We start from the raw sequence: 22,984 nt of genomic DNA, 5'->3' as shown, positions 1-22,984 counted from the left end.
AGCATCCTGGCCTGGCCTTCTCCACGGCATCGCTGTCCTGGCATCCTGCATCCCCTCTGCAGAGCATCCCTGTCCCCAAATCCTGTGTCCCCATTGCAGAGCATCCCTGTCCCCAAATCCTGCGCCCCTGCTGCAGAGCATCCCTGCCCTCAAATCTTGCATCCCCTCTGCAGAGCATCCCCATCCCCAAATCCTGCGTCCCCACTGCAGAGCATCCCCATCCCCAAATCCTGCGTCCCCGCTGCAGAATGTCCCCATCCCTAAATCCTGCATCCCTGCTGCAGGGCATCCCCGTTCCCAAACCCTGCATCCCTGCTGAATGTCCCCATCCCCAAATCCTGCGTCCCCACTGCAGAGCATCCCTGTCCTGCATCCCCTCTGCAGAGCATCCCTGTTCCCAAACTCTGCATCCCTGCTGCAGAGCATCCTTGTCCCCAGCTCCTCTGACCTGCCCTGCAGAGCTTTTCCGTCCCCAAATCTTCCAGCCCGGCTGCAGAGCGTCCCTGTCCCCAGCTCCTCTCCTCAGGTGAGGGCCAGTTTGAAGCATCTCTCGTCCTCATTCCCCAGCTCTCCCGCTTGGCGCCGCGTGGCTGCTCCCATCCGCGATGCCCGGGTTGGGAATCTGCGGTCCTCGTGGCCACCGTGTCCCTGTGCCACGAGCATGGGGGGACAAACGTGGCCGTAGAACCGCAATTCCGTGGGATCCACGGTGCCGACGTGGGCTCCACGGGCGTCCCCATCCCCGTGCCCGCACCGAGGGGGCAGGACTGGAGGAGGGAGCTTTGGGGCAGCTTAAACCCATGGCCCAACCACACCTTTAAGCTCCTCCGATGTCCCTGTATCCTGCTGGGACATCAAAAGCCTTTGGGGACCTGTGTCCCCACGCTGCCTTCTTCACATCGCTAGGGTGCAAAGCCACTTCCAGTGGGTCCCGGGCAACTTTTCCCACCGGCCACGCTTATCCCTGCTGATGCCGGGCACCACGGAGCCACATCCCGCCATTCCCCGCTCCGCTCCCCTGCACGGGTGTCCCCAGGGTCACCCGGTGTCCCCTGCCAGTGCCACCCGCGGCAGCCCCCCATGCCGGCGCCGTCTGGAAAGGAGCCCGTAGGATGGCAGCGCTTAATTAGCAGGTAGGGAGTGGAGCAGGGCGGCTTCGCTCACTCACAGCTTGGAGCCACGCAGTCATCCCAAAGGCATCCGCCCCACAGGGAGGAGCGGCCCCGGCCCAGCATGTAAAAGCGGCGCCGGGCGGCCGGGCTTCCCTGTCGCCTCCTCCGCTCCCGCTCGCCCGCACTGCCCGCACGGCTGCAGATCATGGCAGGGCACGGCACCCGCCTGCTCCTGCTCCTGGGTCTCATGCCAGGTAGGCGCCACTGGGCTCCGGCGCTGCACCGAGGGATGCCGAGCGCTCCCGCTCCGGCAGGGATGCTCCCGAGGATGCAGGCGGCTGTGCACAGACCTAGGGCATCCCTGGGGTGCCAGGATGGGGTTGGCAGGATGGAGATGGAAAAGCAGGACACGGTGTTGGACCTGTCACCTCCATGCGGTGCCAACGGCTCGGCCGCCCCGGCGGGTGCCCAGCCCCAGCGGATGCCTAGTCCCGGCAGGACACCCGGACCTCATGGATTTCCCGGCTCCGGTTGATGCCTGTTCCCTGCAGGATGCCCGGCCTGGCGGATGGGTCCCTGTCCCTGCTGCCAGCGGGCCGGGTGCTGGCACGCGGGCTCCGGGTGCCATGGGGACCCGCGCGCTCCCGGCCGGTGACACCGGGGCCTTTCTCTTCCCAGCTCTCCTGCTGGCTGTGAGGATCAACACCAAGGGCCGGGAGGTGCTGTACCTGGCCAAGGGTGACTCCGTGAAGCTGGGCTGCCCCTACGTCCTCGAGCCCGAAGACAACGGTCCCCAGGACCTGGGCATCGAGTGGATCCAGATCACGCCGGAGCGGCCCGGCCCGGAGAACGTGGTGAGTGTCCCGGGTGCTGGAGGGCTCCGCTCGGATCCGGCGCATCCCGCGGAGCCGGTGGCACCTGCACAGGGACCGTGGTCCAGCTGAATCCGCAGCCACAGGCGGGGAAGGAGCAGGCAGGACCAGTCAGGGCTGGGAATGACCAGGCAGGACCGGGAAGGACCGGGAATGACCGGGCAGGACCGGGAATGACCGGGCAGGACCGGGCAGGTAGAGCAGGATCGGGAAGGGCAGGGAAGGAGCAGACAGAGCAAGACAGGGCCGGGAGCATTCGGAAGGAGCCGGCAGGGCTGAGCTGCCCATGGAGCCGGCGAGGGATTTTCCTCACGGCTCCCTCCTCCGCCAGTTCCTGTCCTACCACGACCACCACGTGAACTACGGCAGCGGCTCCGGGCTGCAGAACCGCGTGGCCTTCGTGCAGAACGACCCCAGCCAGTACGACGCCTCCATCCGCCTGGCCGACCTGCAGGTCTCCGACACGGGCACCTACCAGTGCCGGGTGAAGAAGAACACCGTAGCCGTGCACGAAGTCATCGTCACCGTGCAAGGTGAGCGCGGCGGGGGGGACCGTCACGCTGCGCCCGCGGCCCCGCGCGGCTCACGGCGCTTCTGTCCCCGCAGAGAAACCGGCCACCCCGCAGTGCTGGATCGAGGGCGAGGTGACGGAGGGCAGCAGCATCCTGCTGCGCTGCTACAGCCGAGGAGGGACCAGCCCCCTCGTCTACCAGTGGGCCAAGCAGTCTGATGGCTACGGCGGGGGACGCCTGTCCTCGGGCACCGTGCAAGGTGAGAGGGAGGCGATTGGCACCGGGGGGACAAGAGGGGTGGTCCTGTCTGTGGGTGCCCACGGCTGCATATGCCCATGTGTGGGTGAGTTGGTGTTTGTCCCTGTGGACATGCACCCAGGGTCTGTGGGCACCCGTGGATGAAGCGCCCATCTCCGCTGGTACCCATGTCCCCGTGTCCACATGTCCCCATGCGTGCGTGTGCTCGTGTCTGCGAGAGACTGTGTCCCATGTCTACGTGCCTCCATGGGTGCCCATATCCACATGCAACCTGCCCCCCATGGGCACCTACACCTACGTGCACCCATGCACCCATGTACCCATGCACGGGTGCTCCCGAGGTGCCCGAGCCGGTCCCACAGCGCCGCGTCTCCCCCGTGCAGGACGGGCTCCTGGCGACCTGCTGATCCGCGGCCTCACGGAGCAGGACGCCGGCGTGTACCAGTGCCGCGTGAGCAACCGCGTGGGCTACTCCGTGTGCCAGCTCAGCCTCAACCCCGTGCCAAGTAGGTGCCGCCCCGCGGAGGCCGCGAGGGGCTCCCCATGGGCAGAGCCGCCCCGGGAGCGGGGCCGCTCGTGGGCAGCTGGCGGGGACGCCGGCGGTGACAGGGTTTGTGGTGCCGGCAGGAGGAAGACAAGCGGGCATCATCGTGGGCTCCATCCTGGGCTCCCTCCTCCTCCTCACGCTGCTGGGGCTGCTCATCTGGGCGCTGATCTGCCGCTACCGCCGCAAGGAGTGTCAGCGCGCGTGCAGCGACTGCAGGTGAGCGGGCACGGCGCGGCGGGCACGTCGGGCACCCCCGGGCACCAGGGACCAAGGGGGAAACCACCAGGGCCATTGGGTGCTGATGGGCACCAGTGGGAGTCAATGGGTGCTGGTGGGCACCAGGGACCAAGGGGGAAACCACCAGGGCCAATGGGTGCTGATGGGCACCAGTGGGAGTCAATGGGTGCTGTGGACACCAGTGGGTGCCCCCGGACTGCAGTGGGTAGTGATGGGCACTAGAGGTTGCAGTGGGTGCTGATGGACACCAACGGGTGTCCCTGGGCACTGGTGGTGCCACCAGGCACTAGGGTGCACCAATGGGTGCTGATGGACACCAGTGGGTGCTAATGGGTGCCAGTGGGTGCTGATGGGTGCCCTCAGACACCAGTGAGCTCCAATGGGTACTGAGGGGCACTGATGGGTGCTAGTGGGTGCTGATGGACACCAATGGGTGCCACCAGACACCACTGTGCACCCATGAGTACTGATGGACACCAGTGGGTGCTGATGAACATCAGTGGGTGCCACCAGACATCAGTGTGCACCAATGGGTGCTGATGGGCACCAGTATGTGCCAATGGGTGCTGGTAGACACCAATGGGTACTGATGTGCCCCAATGGGTACTGGTGGGTACCAGTCTGTGCCAATGGGTCCTGATGTGCACCACTGGGTACCAGTCTGTGCCAATGGGTGCTGGTGGACACCAATGGTTGCAGTGGGTGCTGATGTTCACCAGTGGGTACTAGTGGGCACCAGTCTGTGCCAATGGGTGCTGGTGGACACCAATGGGTGCTGATGTGCCCCAATGGGTACCAGTCTGTGCCAATGGGTGCTGGTGGAGACCAATGGGTGCTGATGTGCACCAATGGGCACCAGTCTGTGCCAATGGGTGCTGGTGGACACCAATGGGTGCTGATGTGCCCCAATGGGTGCTGATGCACACCAATGGGTACCAGACTGTGCCAATGGGTGCTGATGTGCCCCAATGGGTACTGGTGGGCATCAGCGTGCCAACGGGTGCTGGTGGACACCAATGGGTGCTGATGTGCCCCAATGGGTACTGGTGGGCATCAGCGTGCCAATGGGTGCTGGTGGACACCAATGGGTGCTGATGTGCCCCAGTGGGTGCTGATACACACCAATGGGTACCAGACTGTGCCAATGGGTGCTGACGTGCCCCAATGGGTACTGGTGGGCACCAGCATGCCAACGGGTGCTGGTGGCCACCAGTGAGGGCCAGCCCAAGCTGTCGATGGCAGCGGCGGTGCCAGCGACGCTCACTCGTGCCCGTCTCCCTCCCGAGGAGCAGCACGGGCGGCACCATGACGCGGGCGTGCAACGTTTGCCACCACAGCTACTCGCCCCACGGCATGAGCTACATGCAGTGCCAGCACAGCGACAACGACGAGCGGGCGGCCGCCCTCATGTGCAACGAGGGCATCCGGCACCAGGTCACCTGCCCCCCTCTCTAAGGGACGTCCCGGCCCCGAGCGGCGGCGCCGGGGGCCACCGAGCGCCACCGCCAGCCCCGTCCCACCGGGCACCGTCCCCAAGCGGCCCCGGCCGGGGAGCCCGAGCAGAGGGGACACCTGTGACACAGGGACATTCCCGCCCGGATCCGCCCGGCTGAGCCGGCTCCTTCCCGCCGGCCCCACCGCTGTGCAAATTAAGTCAGGTCCATCCCCGCCCCCAGCCTCCTTTCTTTCCCAAACGTAATTTTTTTAACATTTCCCTTAGAAAATTTGTTGTTTGGGTTCGTCCCTTTTTTTTTTTGGCCCATTTTTGTATTTTTTATCCCCCCATCCCAGAACAGATTTTTGCAGCGTTTATGCAGCCCCCCCTCGCGCTGGAGGCCCCCGGCCAGACCCGCATTATTTCTGCAATATTTATTTGTCCCCCTCCCCGATCCGTGTCCTCCCCCCCGACCCCATCCACAGTTTTTGCTCCATGTTGAGCATCCCCAAAACGCCCCCAAATGCCCCCAAACGCCCAAATGAGGCTGCCCAGCAGCCTCCCACCGCCGGCCTCGGCACCGAGGGCGCCTCCAGCATCGGCTTGGCCCTTTTCCGGGTCTTCCCGCTGATATTTGGGACCAGGATTTGCAGTTTGGAAACAAAACATGAGAAAAAGCCACGAAATGAAATAAAGTGACTCAAACCCTGCTGCTGCGTGAAGCCGTCCGTGTCCGGTGCGTTCCCGTGCCGGCTCCCGGGAGCTTCCCGGGAAACGCGTCGGCGCCGGGAGAAGCCCGAGGGACGGGTGACAGCCCGGGCGGCCGCCGTCACCCCCAGGGAGGTGTCGCATCCCGACCGCAAGCGCTGAAACGCCTGGAATTCCGCCCTGCCCGCGATGCTGTTCCCTAAGCTCCGGAGCCGACGCTCTCCTGCGCTCCCCGAGGCGGCCACGTCCCCAGCCCGGTGCGGCCGCGTGTCCCCACCGGTGCCACCGGTCCCACCGGTCTCGCTACCCCTGCGGAGAGCCAAGAGCCCCGGGGCCACCTGGTCGAGGTCACCACAAGCTGTGGGGCAGGGGGGGAAGCCGCTTGTCCCCAAGTGTCCCCACACTGGATGCTCCGACCTTAACCTATTGCTAACCCTGTCCCAAGCCCCACACCAAAGCCTAACATTAACCTTAAACACTTGGCATTAACACTAGCCCTAGAGTGAATCCTAACCCCAACCTCACCCTTGTGCTAACCCTAACCTTAACCTTTCACTAACCTTAAGTGCTTAAGCCTAAGCTTGTCCTTAAGCTCAGGCTCCCTGTTGTAAAGCCCAGAGCCAAAGAGCTCCCTGAGACGGTGCCTTAGCCCCAGCCCTGACTGCAGTTTTAGGTTTTTGTCCCCAAATCTGTCCTTAACCTTCCCCAATCCCAGCCTTGAACTTAACCCTCACCCCAGCCATAGCCTTGACGCTTATATCTTAACCTGGCCATAGCCTTAACCATAAGCCCAGCCTTAATCCTCCTACCTAACTCTAACGCAGCCATAGCCTTAACCCTAACCATAACCCCAGCCTTTAACCTCCTACTTAAGCTCAACCTTAACCCCAAACCCTAAACCCGGCCTTATCCCTCAGACCTGATCCCGGGATCACGCCTGGCCCGGAGCCGAACAGCGCGAAACCAGAGCCGGGTCGGACAGGTCGGACCGGCCCCGGCGCCGCCGCGTTGTGGGACGCTTGACCCGCGGTGACGGTGACATCCCGGCACGGCTGTCATTAGCCCCTGGGCTCCGAGGGCCACGGCGAATGAAGCAGGGGACAGAAGCCGGGATAAATAGAGGTGGCAAGTGACACTGAATAGAGAGGCTCGTTGTGGTGGCACCCGCGGGTGCTACCAGCCCACAGGACAGTGCTTTGCTCCCGTCTTGTCCCCCTTTTATTGCCACCGACGCACTAAGTGGGGCACAAACTGGGATTAACCCATCGTGTGCTGGCCCTGAGCTGGTTTATCCGGCCACGGGGACGGCTCCTCTGCGGAGCCCTTTGGCTGGCCCTGGATTTGGGGAAAAAATAAAAGCCGGGATTGAGCAGGGAGAAGCCCCCAGGGGCTGCAACCCCCAGGAGGGGAATAAATGTCCGGGAATGGCACGGATGGGGACAGCAGGGCACGGATGGGGACAGCAGGACACGGTGCATCCAGCCCGAGTATCCCGTGGCTTCCGCCGCGGGGCTGCGGTTTCGGGCGGCGACTCCGGCTTTGCCGGGGGATTTCCTGCGGCGCCGGCGGCTCCAGCCCCGGCACGGAGACATGACGCCCTGCCTGGCGCTGGCGCTGCTGCTGCACCAAGGTAAGAGCCACCGGGGAACCGCGGGGGGACACCGAAGCCGGGGACACAGAGGGCACGAGCGGCTCCGGCGTCATCGTGTCCCCCCGCAGCCGCGGGCCGGCCCTTGGTGCGGGTGGCCGGCGAGGTGGGCCGAGCGGTGCTGCTGGCGGCCGAACCGGCGCCGGGTTTCCAGCGGCGGGACGTCATTTGGCGGTGGCTGGCGGCGGGCGAGGAGCTGGTGGCCACGCGCTTTGGTGGCACGAGCGAGACGCGCTACGAGTCGCGATTCCGCGGGCGCTGCCGCCTGCACGAGAACCTCAGCCTGGAGATCGGGAGCCTGGAGCTGGGCGACAGCGGCACCTTCTCGGCGCTGCTGGTGGACGCGCGGGGCCGCACGGAGAGGAGCGAGCTGCAGCTCACCGTGCACGGTAGGGAGAGCGGGTGCTGCGCGTGCACGTGCAAGCACGCGTGCACACACGGCTGCATGGCTGGACAGGCATGCACAAATGTGTGTGCATGGGTATCGTGTGGGAGCATGCATCTGTGCATGCATGCCATGTGTAAATATGCATGTGCACATGTCTATGCATGCTTCCTCTGCGCAAACACGCACAGCCCTGCATGCCCATGCGTGTAAGCGTGCATACATGGATAGTGCGTGCATGCACAAATTTGTATGCATGGGTTTTGCATGGGAGTATGCATGCACACACGTCTGCATGCATTCCACATGCATATTTGCATGTGCACACATCTACGCATGCTACCTATGTGCAAACACGCATGCAAACATGCATAGCCCTGCATGCCCACATGTGTAAGCATGCATACATGGATAGTGTGTGCATGGGTATCGTGTGGGAGCATGCGTGTGTGTGCATGCATGCCATGTGTAAATATGCATGTGCACATGTCTATGCATGCTTCCTCTGTGCAAACACGCACAGCCCTGCATGCCCATGCGTGTAAGCGTGCATACATGGATAGTGCGTGCATGCACAAATGTGTATGCACAGGTATTGCGTGGGAGTATGCATGCACACACGTCTGCATGCATTCCACATGCATATTTGCATGTGCACACATCTATGCATGCTACCTATGTGCAAACACGCATGCAAACATGCATAGCCCTGCATGCCCACATGTGTAAGCATGCATACATGGATAGTGTATGCATGGGTATCGTGTGGGAGCATGCATGTGTGTGCATGCATGCCACGTGCAAATATGCATGTGCACACGTCTATGCATGCATCCTATGTGCAAACACACATGCAAAGCCCTGCATGCCCCTGTGTGTAAGCGTGCATACATGGATAGTGCATGCACAAATGTGTATGCATGGATATTGCGTGGGAATATGCATGCACACACTTGTGTGCATGCATCCCACATGCAAATATGCATGTACACAAGTGTATGCACACAAGTGCACACTTTCTATGTGCAAACACGCCTGCCACGTGTGCAAGCATGCACACATGGATGCATGGATAGTGCATTTAAGCATGCATGCACAAATGTGTGTGCATGGGTATTGCGTGGGAAGATGCATGCACACACTTGTATGCATGCATCCCACATGCATGTGCACACGTGTATGCATGCTACCTATGTGCACACATGCATGCAACCATGCACACCTCTGCATGCACGCACACCCAGGCACGGATGCAAGCGCTCACAAGCAAGCATGCACACGCAGGGATGTGCACGGGCGCACACGCGTGTGGGCACAGATGCCACCTCTGAGCCGTGGCGTCCCCTGCACACAGAGCCGGTGACAGAGGTGACCGTGGAGGTGTTCGTGGCCAGCGAGCGCCGTGGTGGCCTCGGGGAGCCCTGCGAGGCCTTTCTGAGCTGCGTGGCCACCGGCGGCACCAACGTCACCTACAGCTGGGTGGCGGATGACGCTGGGCACGTGCTTGGGGACACCGGGCAGGTGCTGCGGGCCAGCCTGGAGCCATCGCAGCACCACGTCGCCTTCACCTGCACGGCCACCAACGCTGTGAGCCGGGCCACCGGCACCGCCGTGCTGCCCTGGGAGCACTGCCGCCGCGCAGGTACCGCGCTGCCACCGTCACCGTCACCGTCACCGCCAGCCACTGCCACCGACCCCCTCGTGTTCCCGCGCAGGGCTGCCCAGGGCCACGTGCCACGTTGGGGACATCCTGCTCATCGCTGCCCCCGTCCTTGTCCTCGCGGCTGCCGCTCTTGCTGCCACCGCCGTGGTCTGTGCCCGCTGCCACCGCGGTAGGTGCCCGGCGGCCGGTGGCCCCCGTGGGCGCTGCTGGGACACAGGACGTGACAGTGGCTCTCTGTCCCTGCAGGGAAGCCCCTGACGGAGCCACCGGCCACCGGCTGCGGCACCGAGGCTGCCGCCGGCTAGGAGAGCGGCCGGAGCGGGAGCGTCATCCGGATTGCCGGATGCCCAAAGGCAGCGGCGGGATAAGGGACGGCAGGAGGAAAATAAACGGGAAATCAGCCATGCGCAGGCTGCAGATGTGTCTTTCTGGTGGTGCCACCACTGGGGTGTCACCAGTGTGGCCGGGGACACCGGCTGCAGGCGCTGCCCCTGCACCCGCAATGCCCAGGGCAGGGAATTGCCCCTTGCAGGGATTGCCCCTTGCAGGGATTGCCCCATGGAGGGGATTGCCCCATGCAGGAATTGCCCCATGCAGGAATTGCTCCATGCAGGAATTCCCCATTCAGGAATTGCTCCATGCAGGAATTCCCCATTCAGGAATTTCCCATGCAGGAATCGCCTCATGAAGGACTTTTCCTATGCAGGAATTACCCCACTCAGGAATTGCTCCATGTGGGAATCATCCCGTGCAGCAGCCCTGCATTTCGGAGCTGGCACCGCTGCCCTGGCCACTAGCAGGTGCCCAGGCAGCTCCACGGCCCCTTCCCAAGGCCACGGCCTCCGGATGCTGCCCCCATATCCAACGTCGTCCCATTGGCACCATCGACGTCCCCTTGTCTCGCTCCATCCCCGCGCTTGTCCCCTCCATCCGTGACATGAGCCTTTCCTCCCGGTTATTCCCGGTCCCGGGGATTTCCAGGCAGCTCTTCCCAGAAAGCAGCAAACGGGCTCGGACAGCGAGGCTCCTCCGCGGATGCTCTTGTGCAACAGCCTCTGGGCTGCATCACGGCGGGATGAGCGCGGATTAAATTTAGCTCCACAAAAAGTCATCGCCCTCCCAGGACAGGAACGATTCCCATCCCCGCGGGAAGCGAAACCGCTCTCCCCTCCGGCTGGGGAAGTGCCGAGCGGGACGGCCCGTCCCCAGCGTGGGCGACGGAGGCCACCGCGGTCACATCCCCCTTCCCGCCTGCATCCTCCTCCTGCTGCATCCCCCTTCCCGGTTGCATCCCCCTCAGTTGCATCCCCCTTCCCAGTTGCATCCCCCTCAGTTGCATCCCCCTTCCCGGTTGCATCCCCCTCGGTTGCATCCCCCTTCCCAGTTGCATCCCCTTCAGCTGCATCCCCCTTCCCAGCTGCATCCTCCCACTGTTGCATCCCCCTTCCCGGTTGCATCCCCCTCAGTTGCAGCCCACTTCCCAGTTGCATCCCCCTCGGTTGCAGCCCCTTTCCCGGCTGCATCCTCCCACTGTTGCATCCCCCTTCCTGGTTGCATTTCCCTTGATTGCATCCCCCTTCCCAGCTGCATCCTCCCGCTGTTGCATCCCCCTTCCCAGTTGCATCCCCCTCGGTTGCATCGCCTTCCTGGTTGCATCCTCCCGCTGTTGCATCGCCCTTCCCGGTTGCATCCCCCTTCCCAGTTGCATCCCCCTCGGTTGCATCGCCTTCCTGGTTGCATCCTCCCGCTGTTGCATCGCCCTTCCTGGTTGCATCCCCCTCGGTTGCATCGCCCTTCCCGGTTGCATCCCCCTCGGTCGCATCCCATGGGAGCGACGCTCCCATCCCCTCATTGCCTGTGCAGCAGAGGGTGCAGAGGCCGCACGTGGCTCGGTGCACGCGGGAGCAGAGCAGCTTCCCCTTCCTCTCGTGCCCGAGCTTGGAGGTTTTCCACGTCAGCCGGAGCCACTTCTGCCTTTCGGGCACCGACTCCGGCAGGGTCCCCTTGGCGCCTCCTTGTCCCCACTTTCCTGGGCTCCGTCACCAAGGAGCACCCGGGGCTAAAGCCACCTCGGCCATTGGAGCAGCTCAGCGGGAGCTGAGGAAGAGGAGGGACACGGGGCCAACGGCTCCCAAAGAGGCTGCCCGCGGGGTAGCGCGAAGGAGGCGCCTCTTGCGACACGGCCCCGGTGCCCAAACCGGCGCCCCGGGCCAGGGCGAGGGCTCTGCAGGAAGAGTAATTAGATCCCGCATCCCATCGGCTTCCTTATCTGGGTGTTCCGGCTCCTGCCTTTGCTGCTCGGGGACACCAGAGCGGCGGCCCGGAGCGAGGACGGCCGAGGACAGCGACTTTGGGCTGAAAACAAGCATTTCTGGTACAGCCGGGGCTGAGGAAGGCCCTGAGTGACCAGCACTCGGGAGACACCAATTTGGGGGGACATTTGGTCATCCTGAAACCTGTGGATGAAGGTGACGTGTGAGGGCTGAAGCCATGGAGGAAGGTGACCCACACGGTCACCACCTGCGTTCAGAGCTAACAAAAAGGCCTTGGATTGAAGAATTTTCTTCTCGTTCAACGTTTTGGTCCAGAAGCACCTTCTGGGTCGGGACCGGTCCGACGGGCTGTCTGAGCAGGCTGTTTTCCCCCAGTTTCTCCATTAAAATGGGAAAGGGTAACGGAGCGGGTCCAGGTGTGACCCAAAGTCCAGCACCCGGCAGCTCCCGCTCAATAGGATGTTCCTATTTATTCAATTTACTCAAATCGCCTCCTCTCCTTCCCTGACATCGCATCTCCCAATCTCTGCTCCCACCTCTCCTTCTCCCATCCTTGGGATTTGGCTCGTATCAAGGTCCCGCTCTGTTCCCGGTCCCTTTCCCTACCGGGTGACACGGCATTCCCAGTTGGAATGGCTTTGTAGGGATGGCCCCATGGGGCTACCAAAACTAGGGAATGGTCCTGTGGGGACACTGAGGTAAGAATCACCCCAATGGGACACTGAGGTAGGGAATGGCCCCATGAGGACACCGAGGCTGGGAATAGCCCCATGGAGACACCAAGGCCGGGAATGGCGCTATGGGGACACCAAGGTGGGAATGACTCCATGGGGATATTAAGTTGGGAATGGCTCTGGGCGGACATCGTAGGTTTGGGAATGGCACCATGGGGATATTGAGGTGGGAATGACCCCATGGTGGGGGGTGGGAATGGCTCCGTGGGGACATTAAGATGGGAATGGCTCCGTCGGGACACCAAGGCCGGGAATGACCCCAAGGGGACACCAAGGCCGGGAATGGCACCATGGGGACACCGAGGTGGGAATGACCCCATGGAGATTATCGAGGTGGGAATGCCATGATGACATTAAGGTGGGAAATGGCTCCGTGGGGACATTGAGGCCGGTGTCACCCCCAGTGACACCGAGGCCAGAACGTCCCCGCGGGGACAACGTCCGCGGCCGCCGGCCCCGCCCACGGCCCCCGGCCCCGCCCATGGCCCCGCCCCCCGCGCGTGGCCCCGCCCACTCCCCGGCCCCGCCCCTCGAGGCCCCGTCCCGTCCGCCAGGCGGCGCTCGCGGGGGGGGGGGTCACGTGAGCGCGGCGGGGGGGGCGGTTGCTAGGAGACGGGCGCGCGCATTGTGAGGCGTCATGGCGGCGGCGGCGGCGGCGGGGCAGGTGCGGGGGGGGCACCGGGCACCGGGCACCGCGGGGGGGGCCCAACCGGCCGCGAGGCCCCGCCCCCTCCCGCAGATCCCGCCGGGACGGGGACCCCAACCCCGCCCCCAGGCCCCAAGCAGCCCCCGCGCGCGGCTCGATCCCGCCAGGCCCCAACCAACGTGTCCCCCCACACACAAACTAACGGACCCCCCAAACTCACCCTGTGCCCCCCGCCCAGCGCCCGGTGCGGCGGGACGGCCACACGCAGGTCCTCGCCGATGACCGGGGCCACCTGCTCCCCGCCGTGCCCCGCTCCAAGGTGAGCATTGGGCCGGGGCGGCGGGGGGGGGCTTCCTCCCCGGATTTCGCTTTTCCTGGGAATCTCCCCCCGTTTCTCGCTGCCAGGCTTCGCCCTGGGGCACCTTCCTGGGCACGTGGGAGATGCCCTTGAGGATCCCGCCGGCCCGCCTGAGCCTCACGGGCCGCTCGGCGGCCGCCGCGGCGCGGCTCCGCGGGGACCTCCGCGCCGCCGCCGCGCTCGCCGCCGCCTGCAACGGCCTCCGCACCGCCGTCACCGGCAAGGTGGGCGTCACGGGGGGACCTTCCCGGGGCGCCTTCCGGGCGCTCCCCACGGATCCAGGGCAAGGGGAAGGTCGCGGCTCCCTGCGGCGCTTCCCACGGGATTCAGGCAGCGTCCTGCAACGGCGCCTGCTTTTGGGCTGGATCCATCGCGCTCGGCGCGGGCGCCCTCTCCTCCTCTCCAGCCTTGGTGTTCCTCGAGCTCATTCCTTAGAGGTTGTCCCCGTGCTCCGGGCAGCAGGGTGGCCCCGGGCCGCCAGGAGGAGCTCCCAGGCCGCTCTGCTCCTCCCGGAGCGCGGGAAGGGCACGGAGGGCTCCCCAGGTCCCCTCGTGGCTTCTGGGGAGCGTCTCCATCCCGCCCGTGTCCCTCGCGCAGCCCCAGGAGCCGTGGCCGGAGGCGCAGGAGCCCGGGGAGCCTCGGAACCAGGGCCTCGCCATTCCCGAGGCCTCTCCCGACATGCCCCGCGAGGAGGAGCACGAGGAGGAGGAGGAGGAGGAAGAGCCGGGCGCCGCGGCGCCGCTGTGCCGCAAGCTGGGCCGCCTGGACGTGCGCCACAAGGAGGACGGGACCGCGGAGGCGGCGGTGCGCCAGCCCCGCTCCGCCAGGAAGGCCAGGACGCGGGCGGACGTCCCCGCCGCGGTGCCGCTCTCCCGCCAAGCGGCCTCCACGGACCTGCGGCTCCGCGACGCGCTCCCGCCCCAGGCCCAGGCCGCCGGCCCCGCGCAGGCCGCCTGGCCGCCCCCGAGCCGGCCCGGCTCCGTAGGCGCCGAAGCCAAGGTGGGTCGTTCCCCGGTGCTCCTGGGCTCTCCGGGGCCGGCGGAGGCCGGTCCCCAAGGCCCCGCGTCGCCCGTGTCCGGCTGCTCGCCCGCCAAGGCCGGCGCTGCCGCGCGGGCCCGCAAAGCGACAACCAGGAGGGACAAGAGCGCGTCCCCCGAGCGGGACGGCTGGAGCAAGTTCCTGCCCCGCGCCGAGGACGGAGCGGGACAAACGCCCCCCGGCAGCGCCAGGCCGGGGCCTCGCACCCGTTTTTGAGCCCTTCCCGCTCTCGCTCCCCGCCGGCCGCGGCCGCTTCCCTCCCCGCTGCTCCCTGCATCCCGCACAAACCATTCCCGCTCCGTCCCGCTCGCGCACGAGGGCTCCCAGCCGGATGAGGCGAGCGGAGCTGGCGGCTTCCCGGGATCCCAGTCCCGCTCCCAAGCCGCTTTTCCACCAAAAAGCTTCGGCGCTGAAGCAGAGCTGGAGGAGGAGCCCCGGCACCGGCCAGCTGTGCAGCCAGCACTTGTGTTTTCGTGGCAACTGGAAAAATAAAAGGAAAAAAAAAAATCCCTCCATCCGTTGGTTTCAGCAGCTACTGGCCCATGGATGTGACTGTTCTCAGCGCTAAAACGGGTAGACGCTGGTCCCGCTGCAACCCCAAGGCTGCACATGCACCCAGGGAGGAAATAAAGTCCACAGAAAGGTGAGAAATGGGGCAAAATCCGACTTCTGCAGCTGGCCCGCGCCGCAGAGCGACTCATGAGCCAGCAGAAGAGGCTTCCAACCAAAAACCATTTTGGCAGCTGCAGGGAGTAATTGGTTTAACGCTCAAATACGTTAGTTTTCAACCGGATCTCTCCCACTGGGGCTTAAAGCTCTACTGAGGGTGATTCAGTGGTGGGTTTTCCTGCTGTATCTCATCTCTGAGAGGCTTCGTGTCCCCGCAGGGCCAGGAGCCCTTCTGCTAATCTGCAGCTGATCCCGGGAAGCCTTTCTGGGAATGACTTCCCCTCCTTGCACTTGTGGTCTCCATGAAAAGCCGGCTGATGAGAGCAGACGTTCCCGAGGAAGCTGCCGTTTTGGGAACAGGAAGGAGGATCCTTCCCAAAGGAGAGAGCAGATGTAACAGGGACATAACAACAGGACAGGGCTCGCGATGAGGAGCCCCTTTGCAGCCAGGGGACATTAGAAAAGGGCAAATTTAGGCAGGAAGCTCCAGTCTGGGATTTTGTGTGGGTATTTTTGTACCACCACAACCAAATACAGTCCCAAGAAAATTCCTCCCTGCTGGGTTGGCGGAATTTCCCAGCCAGAGCAACCCCGCACCCACAAACCCCAAAGGGCAGGTGTTAAAGCTGGCCCTACAAAAACAAAAAAGGAAAAGGAGCATCCAGGTAAAGGCTTTGTTTTTCCATCACTCAGCTCCTCGGGAAGCTTCGACTCCATCTCAACGCAAACCCTCCTTTCTCCTCCTGTTTCTCAGCCAACATTGGGCCAAAAAAACCCAAAAAGAGCAACCCGGGGGTGTCGCGTGTGAAGGATCAGGGCTGCTCTATCGCGATGGGGACAAACGAGCACCGGCACGAGAGCCGGCGCCAGCGGGAAAACGCCGGCGCTCCCAGGTTTCTTTAGGAGAACACAGGGAAAAGCGGGACTTTTCCATTGGCTTCAGAGCCCCCACATTTGCTCAACCGCGTTTTCAGGGATGAGGGAACAGCCGCAGGGCCGAGCTCACGAATCCCGCGGTGCATCCCGGGTGGCACCGATTTCCCATTCCCGTCACGGGCGCTGGCGCTGGCAGCTCCCTCTGCTCTCCCTCCCCTGGGACACGGGTCCTCAATGGCCACGGTTGTCCTGGCCCGGGCCCACACCCGTGCTGGCATCTCCTTCCCTGAGCCCACTCGGACCCGAGCGGACACAGAACGGGCTTTGTCTAAAGCTTTGGGACACAGCGGGGAGGAAAATAATTTTAAAATGCACCAAAGATTGTCTGAAAGAGCTGTAATGAGTTAGGCAGGTCTCTGCGAGCGCTGGGACATAGTGGAATCAGCTTGTGCCCGGCTCTCTGCGGCTGGTTGGGTACATGAGGGGACACCCTGGCCTGTCCCCCTGGCCATGAACAAGGCTGGCCCGGACCAGCACATTGCCCGGGCTGGCGAGAAGCAACTCGGATCATCCACAAAAAATCGCGAGGAGGGGAAGTGCCACCTCCCCCAAAGATTGGTAGTTACTCGGAGCCTCCCTCTCCGCATCCTGAGGACGGACGGAGCAGACGTTCCGGAAAAACGGAGGCTGCGGAGCAGGAGACGCCTTCACATGGCTGCCAGGCCGGCCGAGGAGAGCAGGGTCAGGACAAGGACCAGCACCCCGGACTGGTTCACTTGGCTGAGCTTGAAGCCCTTCCCCAAGTCCCACGCCTGCCAGGAGAGAAGAGACACGGCACTTAGTTCCTGCATGGAAAATCCCGAGACAAAACGTGCCGGCCGGAGCGGCAGCTGCTCTTTCCTGGCTTCCCTCCTGCTGACAGAAATAGGTTACAAAGCGCCCAAGCCACGGCTCCAAGGCGGCAGTAACAGCGCGGAGCTGTTGGGAAGGACTGGGAAGCAGGTGGGAAGAAGCCCTGGCCTCCTGCGCATCCAGGTTCAGCTCTGGATTTCAAATGTCTCCCCCAACTTTGCTCCCGTGCCAGCACAAGGCTCAGCCGGGGTCACTGCTGCTGCAGGACGGTGTCACGCGCCGGGCCAGCTGCCTCCGCAAAACCAAACGCAGCTGGAGCTGCGGGAACACGGAATCACCTAGGAAAGCAGCACGGCTTGTCCCACTGCCAGCTCCGAAGCTCCCCCTCCTTTCCTAAACACAGGAAATTCGGCTCGGCCGAGTTGATTGTTCCAAACTTCAAGCCCCGGGGAAACATCCCAGGTTGCTTTTAAGCAGGGCGCGCTCGTCTCCGAGCCGCTGCTCCGCGTTTTCCGCAAACAGCGCGAAGCCCTTGGAAGATCAACAGCAAGGAGACACCGAGCGGGGTCCCTCCCGCGGCGCTGCGGTTCCGCAGACACCTCCCTGCGCCCGCTCCCCGTCACCCTCTCATCCCAGATCCGCTCCCTGCGCCGCTCCGGAGGGAACGCGGCGCCGGGGGCGACGCTCCGGCTCTCCTTGCCGCTGGGGGAAGGAGCAGCAGCGAGCGCTGCTTTCTGCGACTTCCACGGCCCCAAAAATAGCACCTGGGTTCTGAAGCGCTTTAGGTGACTCATTTCCAAGGGCACCTTCCCAAATCCCGCGCGCGTCATTCCCGCGTTTTCCTTCCCCCGGCCCAGGCTACTCACAAGGTGCCGGATCCCGTTCCAGGTGTGGTAGGAGAGCGGGAAAACCAGCGCGAACTTGGCGGAGTAGATGAGAGCGGGGCCCAGGCTGAGCGACTTCACCACGGCCAGGTAGTGCGGGAACTGCTCCGGGAGCAGCAGGGCGGCCAGGCCGAAGAGGGACACACCTGGGAAAGCCAAAGTCACCACAATCGTCACCGGCCTCTCGCTGCCAGCACCGAGAGCCAGGCCGGAGGCTGCAAGTCCAAGGCCTGGAAGGAGGACATCAATTCCACGCATCCCCGCAGCGCTCACATCCTCCCTAGCCCCAAAGCAATGCAATTCCCAAGTTGTTTTGACTAGGAATGGGTTTGCACCCATTTTTTTCCCCGTTGCTGAGCTATGCCTACACTGAAGAGCAATTCCAACAAATCCCAGCTGCATCCCCCACAATTTCCCAGCAGGTAGCGGGGATAATTGATCTCATTTCTCTGGGGATATCGACCTGATATATCTGGTTTGGTGCCAGAGCCGCAGCCAAACCAAGAGCTCACCGAGGATGAAGGAGAGAGGAGGCTTCTCCCTGTTTGGTGGCAGTGCTGGGACAAGCCAGTGTCCCTGGGAAGGCAGCAGCCACTCGCAGGCACCTCCGAAACTTCCCCTGAGCCTCAGGAAAATCCCCCCCAAATCCCCAAGGATCCACGCACCCACGCTCAGCGCCACGCCGGTGCCGCGGTGCGCGATGGACATCGCCATGGGCAGGGACCACCTGCAAAACAAGCGGGAAGGTGACAAAAAACACATCGTATTAGAGAGGCTTCCAAGGGCCCAAAACACGGCCCGTCTATTCCTAGACAGCTCTGTGCTGCTGGGCGGGGAGCTCTGCACTCGGAATTATTCAAGGAATCCAGCTGGAGCAAGAGGGGGGAGACGGGGGAATGTGCAGAGGCAGCTTGGGAATGACAAATGCCACTGGGCACGGGGTTGGGAAGGGCTGCGGCGGCTGAGGAAGGAGCGGAAAACTGCAGGGCTGCTGCGATTGAGGAACGAGGGGAAGGGGGTTCCCAAGGGAGACAGCGAGAAATGTCACCGGGAAGCGCAGGGGGAAGGACCACGGTGCCAAGCGGAGCCTCTTACTTGTAAATGGAGACGTGGGGGGACAAGGGGCGGTTGGATTTGGTGTTCTTATCCCAAAACCGCGCCATCTCCTCCTTGGCCGTCGTGCCCATGGGGACAACACTGGAAAACAGAGAGGAGACCCCGGGCTGTGCGGAGGAACGGGCAACAAGCGCCCTCCCAGCCCGGCCCAGAGCAATAAAAAGAATTAAAACAATCCCGCGAGCTCCCCGGAGCTTGGAATAACCCTCCGGATGCCGCGTTCGGCCCCGTTCCGTGGCAAAATCCACGGAGCCACCCCCTGCCACCCCAAACAGGAGGACGGGATATCGGATAACGGGTTATGCAACAGTGATAACGTGCAACCCGCTCTTTGCTGCCACGGTAATTGCACCCTGCACCGGCTGCAGGGCTTGTAATTTAATGTTCCTGAGATTACACCGCAATTACACTCGGAGCCCAATTGAGCAGGAAATAACTGTTTCTCCTCAGCCTGGCAGCACGAAGCGAGGGAGCTCATCCTCGCTCCCCGTAAGCGCAAACTGAACGTCACTTGTCACAAAAAGCCACCCCGGAGGGTGACGCCGGTTCTGCCTCCTCGGCGAGACCCGGTCGAGCTTCTCCTGGAGCCCCAACCTACGAGGCCGTCGGTAAACAGGCCAGGCGCTCGGCACGGCCTCGGAATTCCTAAGCGGATAGAGCTTTGCAAAGCTTCGGATCCCGCGGGGAAAGAACTTAATCCCGTTACCGTCCATAAACCCCAAACTCACTGGCGTGCGGGAAGGCCGGGGCCGAGCCGGGCCAGGAGGCATCGCCGTCCGGCACATCTGCGGGAGCAAACGGGAAAGTTTATTCATGAGTGACAAATAAACACCCCAAAACACCAAAAAAATGGGGCCAGCGCAGGGGATTCGCTGTTTCAGGGGGTCAAGTCTTATTATCAGTCCTAGCATGGAAGGATCTGGGCTAGTCTGAAACCTGCAGGCTGTAACACTGAGCCTGGCTCCCAAACACAGCCTCTGCCCAGGGGTTCCTTCATTAGGACACCCTGTAATTAGTCTCCTCGGTGATAACTGTGTTTATAAGACAGACATAAACAGCACCCCGGGCTGATGCCATCCACCCTTCGCTCTCGTTAGGGCAATTAGCAGGGCGGGTGCAGCCTGTCCCCAAAAAGGTGCCTGTGCCAAGCAAAGGCTGAAGCGTCTAAAATTAAGTTATCAACCCTCTTTTTCCTCCAAACACTTGTTTTTATTGCACGGTTTCACCAGCACGGCTCGTGAAGCCGGGAGCAATCGGAAGAGCCACGTCAGTGTCCCGGCGCACGCGGCGTCGCGGTCACACCAGCCCTCGGAGCGAGAGAAAACGGGATTTTGCGGCCCCCGAGGGAGTGGGAGCTCCTTTCTACGGATCAATTGTGCTAATTGTGACTTTCACGGGCACTCCTCCAGGATCCGGGGTGCAGGAACAGGCGCCCGGCGCGGCGGCAGCCCGAGAGTTTGCAGATGTGGGCTGGAATCTACGGCGCCCGCTCGCTCCCGCCGAGGCCAAGGCAGAGCAGGCGGCGCTTCCCGACGGCACCGCGGCGCGGAATAACGTCCAGCACGTTCGTTTGCAGGCTAACGACGAGTGCTAATTAAATCTGCTCAAATACCGTTCCCAACAGCAGCCAACAACAGCTCCCCGGAGGAAAATACGCGGAAACAGAGCGGAGCAGAGACTTCCCAAGCCGGAGACAGCCTCAGTACATAAAATAAAAGCCTTTTTCCCCCTCTTTGGGGCAGTCTGGTGCCATCTCTTGAACCCCCTGAGTTTTCAGCCCTCAATAGCAGGAGTCCCCTGGGTGCCACCTCCTTGCTGGTCCCAAAACCAACGCACCGGAATCGCCCAGCGCCTCCGAATCCGTGATTAAAGCAAAGGCAGTTAATGAGCAAGTGCAGACTGTTAACGATTTATCCTCATGTCCTCCTCGGTCACCGTTTCCAGCTTCGGATTCCCAACCTACTTCATCTCCCCTTGCCCAAAAGCTGCTCCATGGGGCGTAGGGCTGGTGGACAAAGCGCAAGGGCAGCACCTGAAGCACCTACAACATTCAAAAGAAGCCTAAAATCCACAGGATTCTATTGGTTTTCAAAGCTAAACTCCCCCCAAAAGCATCCTGCACGCTCTGAGTGCAATTTTAATTTTTCCTTTTTCTCTTTTTGATGCATTTTGCTTGCAAAACACAGCCCTCCAGCTAAGCAATCAAGGTCATGCTGTACCCAAGACCTGTCCTCTTCATTATTTATCATCTCCTCAGATGCTCCGTCTTCGCTAGCTCCTCCATCCATTAGCTGATGTTTTCTTCCAGATCACTGATAAATAAGTTATTTTTAAAAATAATAAAAAATGAAAATTAGTCCTAAAATAGAATCCTACGGCCCCGAACCTCTGCATCGCACTGGAAAAATGGGGCAAAACGTACGGGGACGGTTCAACAACATGAAATCTTGGAGGATTTACAAAGTACAACAGGGTGGAAAGGGCGAAGGGTCTTGTGAGCGGGCCAGAAAGGGAGATTTTCATGGAATGCCTATATGGAACCTGACACGTCGCATCTCCGTGCGCATCCGCCTCTAACAATTCCCAAAGGAAGCACTGGAAGTCACCAGGGAAAACGCATCAGCTCGGAGCGCCGCAAACAGCCGTCTCCAAAGCCAGGGCTATAAAAACCACTCGGGTTTTGCGACGCAGGAGGCAAACGCGCACGATTCGGGATGCCTTTTCATCCGACAAGGAGAAACAGGCACCACCTGAAGCGATCAGACCTAAAACTACAAAGATTTCCTTCTTTTTATTGTTTTTTTCAGCAGTCGCTCCGCAGGACTCCAGCCGGGATTGAAGCCATCACACTCTTTCGCCTTTTAAGAGCAAAAAGTTTCCACCAAAGCACGACCGGCCTGTTTTTATTGGAGGAAAAAAAGGCCCGACACCATTTCAACCCATATTCCACCACTGTTTTCCTGACATTTCGCCAATATGGAGAAGAAGGGAGCGGAGGAAACAACCTGGAGGCAGCAGCGGTTTCTGCGGGAAGGGCCGGGTTTGAGGCAGCTCCTTCGCTTCGAACAAGCGCCGCTTCCCGGGGCAATAACGCGCTAATTCTGCCCGGGGACGCGTTCGCCTCCGCTCTAACGTTCCGCTAAACCTCCGTTCTGCTCTCCCGGCCCCCTGGCCCTGCCCGGGCCGGGTAAATCCCGCTGCTTTTCCACCGGGATCCTCCCGGGCCGCGTTAACCCCCCACCCGGGACGGAGGCGGCGCCCTCCGTGCGCCGTTACCGGGCAGAGGCCTCGCCCCGTTGCCCCCGTTGGCCCCTCCATGGCCCGGGCAGGGCCCGCAGCCACGGGCCGGGGCGGCCCCGCCACCCCGGGAGTCACCTCAGCGCCAGCGCCGCCATCTCGCAGCGCCCGGAAGCGGCCGTGACGCCCTTCCGCTCCCGCCGCCCTGCGCAGGGGGAGAGGGTTCGCGGCGCACCGCGGCTCGCGCTGTTCCGTTCCGCCCCGCCGCGCGGTCAGTGTCACCGCCACGGTGGCCCCGAGGGCGAACGTCCCCCCGGGGGGCTAATGTCACCTCAGCCCTTCGCTACCACGGGGGTGGTGACAGGCCAAGAAGATGCCCATGGTCCCGCTGTGCACCCAGGACACCCGTCCCTCTTCCAGGTGGTCATCCCCTTCCAAGGAGGCCCCAAAATCCTGTTTTCCCCCACTTTTTGGGGGCAAGATACATCCCTCAGCAGCTGGAGCCCGTCACCCCCAGCAAAGCCGCCAAGTAGCAGAAACCAACCCAAAAGCAGCCTTTTTCCCCCAAAAACAGAGCCAGAGCGGAGCCTGCTGGCAAGAAAACCCCACGCAACAGCCTCGGAGCCACCCCCCGGCCACGAGGCCCCTGTGGGGCCGCCACCGTGTCCCGGGGTCCCCCGAATCCCGGCGGAGCGGCCCCGGGCGCATTCCAGCCGGGCCGCCCCCGCCGCGGCCGGGAATGCGGCGGCACAAAGGGCGCAGTGTGCGGGGCCGCCCGCCCGCCGCGTGTTTGGCCCTCGTCGCCCCTCGCCGGACAAAACGGCCCTTTTGCTGCCCCCCCGGAGGGGGCGGCGCGCGGCTCCCACTCTTAAGCGGCGGCCTCGGCCCCGCGCTGCGCCGGCCTCCCATGCGGCTCGCCTGAGC

The 22,984-nt window shown here is 62.7% G+C and overlaps 4 protein-coding genes across 5 annotated transcripts; 3 read left to right on the top strand and 1 right to left on the bottom strand.

The window, feature by feature from the left end:
- The first annotated feature begins 1,317 nt into the window (after positions 1-1,317).
- On the top strand, positions 1,318-4,993 carry VSIG8 (V-set and immunoglobulin domain containing 8). Of its 2 annotated transcripts, none has more exons than XM_088535400.1 (7): positions 1,318-1,366; positions 1,791-1,966; positions 2,316-2,517; positions 2,591-2,755; positions 3,138-3,260; positions 3,364-3,517; positions 4,825-4,993. In XM_088535400.1, exons 1-7 carry the CDS (start codon positions 1,318-1,320, stop codon positions 4,991-4,993), a joined length of 1,038 nt encoding a protein of 345 aa, XP_088391526.1. The 2 variants fall into 2 exon arrangements, with proteins under 2 accessions (XP_088391526.1, XP_088391525.1); XM_088535399.1 differs by having other exon boundaries at positions 3,138-3,290; positions 3,382-3,517.
- A 2,278-nt stretch (positions 4,994-7,271) lies between these two features.
- SLAMF8 (SLAM family member 8) lies at positions 7,272-9,682 on the top strand. The gene is made up of 5 exons (XM_088535488.1): positions 7,272-7,311; positions 7,401-7,718; positions 9,069-9,356; positions 9,430-9,573; positions 9,624-9,682. Exons 1-5 carry the CDS (start codon positions 7,272-7,274, stop codon positions 9,680-9,682), a joined length of 849 nt encoding a protein of 282 aa, XP_088391614.1.
- A 3,339-nt stretch (positions 9,683-13,021) lies between these two features.
- On the top strand, positions 13,022-14,642 carry CFAP126 (cilia and flagella associated protein 126). Its single transcript, XM_088535487.1, has 5 exons — positions 13,022-13,048; positions 13,251-13,349; positions 13,436-13,612; positions 13,986-14,054; positions 14,142-14,642. Exons 1-5 carry the CDS (start codon positions 13,022-13,024, stop codon positions 14,640-14,642), a joined length of 873 nt encoding a protein of 290 aa, XP_088391613.1.
- Positions 14,643-16,608: 1,966 nt separating this feature from the next.
- SDHC (succinate dehydrogenase complex subunit C) lies at positions 16,609-22,253 on the bottom strand. Its single transcript, XM_088535406.1, has 6 exons — positions 22,199-22,253; positions 19,552-19,608; positions 18,803-18,904; positions 18,373-18,434; positions 17,690-17,853; positions 16,609-16,783 (listed from the first exon to the last, which is right to left on the bottom strand). The coding sequence occupies exons 1-6, from the start codon at positions 22,216-22,218 to the stop codon at positions 16,679-16,681; spliced, it is 510 nt and encodes a 169-aa protein (XP_088391532.1). The 5' UTR covers positions 22,219-22,253; the 3' UTR covers positions 16,609-16,678.
- Between the last annotated feature and the right edge of the window lie 731 nt (positions 22,254-22,984).

The sequence above is a fragment of the Tinamus guttatus genome, unplaced genomic scaffold (genome assembly GCF_059628265.1).
Source record: "Tinamus guttatus ecotype Peru unplaced genomic scaffold, ASM5962826v1 Tinamus_guttatus_pri_ptg000629l, whole genome shotgun sequence".
In the NCBI taxonomy this organism is placed as follows: domain Eukaryota; kingdom Metazoa; phylum Chordata; class Aves; order Tinamiformes; family Tinamidae; genus Tinamus; species Tinamus guttatus.
The sequence above is the reverse complement of the archived record's forward strand: the minus strand, read 5'-3'. Positions and strand labels throughout refer to the sequence as shown.